Source organism: Quercus suber, unplaced genomic scaffold (assembly GCF_002906115.3).
Source record: "Quercus suber isolate HL8 unplaced genomic scaffold, Cork oak 2.0 scaffold_1389, whole genome shotgun sequence".
NCBI classification, from domain to species: Eukaryota; Viridiplantae; Streptophyta; class Magnoliopsida; order Fagales; family Fagaceae; genus Quercus; species Quercus suber.
The window spans coordinates 99-2046 of record NW_027070768.1 but is presented as its reverse complement, the minus strand read 5'-3'; the positions used below and the strand labels follow the sequence as shown (position 1 = coordinate 2046).

Here is a 1948-nt window from a genome sequence, read left to right as displayed (position 1 = left end):
TTCATCTTCACCTTAGCCTTGTTAAATTAACTCCTCCTAATTATCTAGGTAATGAAGAACTACCTTCTTAATAATATCAACTTATGACAATCTAAGTTTTGAGAGCAATATTAACAAATTATATGTACAAGATTGAAGTTGGTATGACTTAAAATAGGATTTATTACTTATGACACAATTTAGGCAGCCAAGGTGTACCTTCTTGTTCAAGATATACTTACCATGTATTCCAGATGCTATTCAATGGGCTAACCTAACTAACCATATTTGGGGCACTCTGAGCATGGATTATCTCCTGCTTGAAACTCCTATATAACTAAAGGGTCAAGCAAGCCTTAGAAACACAAGAAAAATACTGCTCTCTCATTCAGCTTTTCTCAAGGTGGGGCTGTGAATATTATGCCTTTAGAAGGTTTTCTCCTTCTTCATAATTATTATATGTGAGAAGCATATTCTGACTTTAGTTTTGGTTTGCCTTGCAGGTTGATTTTTTAATGGAGAATTCTCAAATGCCGAAACATAAGAAAAGCTCCTCATCTCCATGCATCAACATTGAGGGCTTGAACCTGAATTCACAGCCTAAAACTCTACTTCTTGGGCACCGTCGATCAGCTAGTGATTCAGCACTTGCTTCACTACTGAAAACAATTAACTTTGAGCTCGGTCCCCGTAAAAGTTTCAGCGCTGAAAAGGCTGATCTGTCTACTACTGGTGTCCAAGAGTGTAGTCATTTCAATGCATCTAAGAAATCTCCACTGCCATCAGACAAGAACAAAAGCATAGAAGATGATGTGCCCCTTGTTCTCAATGATTCTACCAAATGCGAGTCTAGTACTGCTGCTTACCATCACAAATGGGATCGTAAAATCGATCCAGGCATGAACCCCAAGAAGATGAGACGGTTGTTTTGCATTCTATCATTCTTTTTATCTCATTCTTTTTATAAGATATCATTAATCTATATCCTGCAAAATGAGATCTTATTTATCAAATATATATATATATATATATACACATCTTCCATTTCACAGTTCACAGTGTACGAGTCCCATATTCATATAAAATCCGTACGCTGTGAGAACAAAAATATATATTTAATACATAAGATAATTATTATAAAATGCCCCCGGCCTCAACTTAAACCTTGTTAATTTTTCTCTCTCCCTTTATGAAAAAAAAAAAAAAAAAAGGCTATACAATGAAATATCTTTGGTATAAAAGCCATCCAAAGCATATTGTTATAGATGAACCAAGCTAAAGAAGATTAATTAGTTTGTTCTGTAGCCTGCTTGCTAATAGAGAGTCCGCCCAGAGGTCCCGGCTTCGGAAGATAGAGTACATCGAGGCACTCGAGAGAGAAATAGAAAATGAGAAGGTACGTACTTATATATCTTTAGTACGTCAGTGTGTGCTAATCAATATTCGATTCTATTAGTGTTATTTCTCTGTAACATTAATCTTATATTTGTGGGTTCATACATACAGGCAAAGATATCCTTCTTGGCACCCCAGGTCACCTACTATGAGATTCAGCACATGATTATGAGAGAGGAGAACCAAAAAATAAGAGAGATGCTGGAACTTCTGGAGATTGAGAAAGCTTATAAAGATGGTATGTTATCTCGCTCAAAGAAATTATACATATATTCGATGTATAAAATCGTTAATAATTGTCACAATGCAACAGTTTCTTGTAAACTCTAATATTATCATAGAGTAATGGATTTGTTTGTTGCAGCTGAATATGTGGCGCTGAAGAAAGAGATGGAGTCGCTGAAAAAGAGCTTTATGTAGCACCAAAAAGACGAGTAGAAGCAACAGCTTTTGGACCCTTTTTGAAGGTGTGCCAGATATGACTTTCAACATGAACTTCGTAGCCTTGGACCTTGAATATTTAAGAAAATAAGAATAAAAACTTTGCATGTTTCCTTTAATTTTGGTTTAGTTG

General features: G+C 35.5%; 1 protein-coding gene across 1 annotated transcript; it reads left to right on the top strand.

The window, feature by feature from the left end:
- Window positions 1–509: 509 nt before the first annotated feature.
- Window positions 510–1612, top strand: LOC136065957 (basic leucine zipper 34-like; the record flags this gene model as incomplete). The annotated part of the gene is made up of 3 exons (XM_065769795.1): window positions 510–901; window positions 1285–1375; window positions 1486–1612. Coding segments are annotated over exons 1-3 (610 nt in total), but the record flags the coding sequence as incomplete, so codon positions are not given.
- Between the last annotated feature and the right edge of the window lie 336 nt (window positions 1613–1948).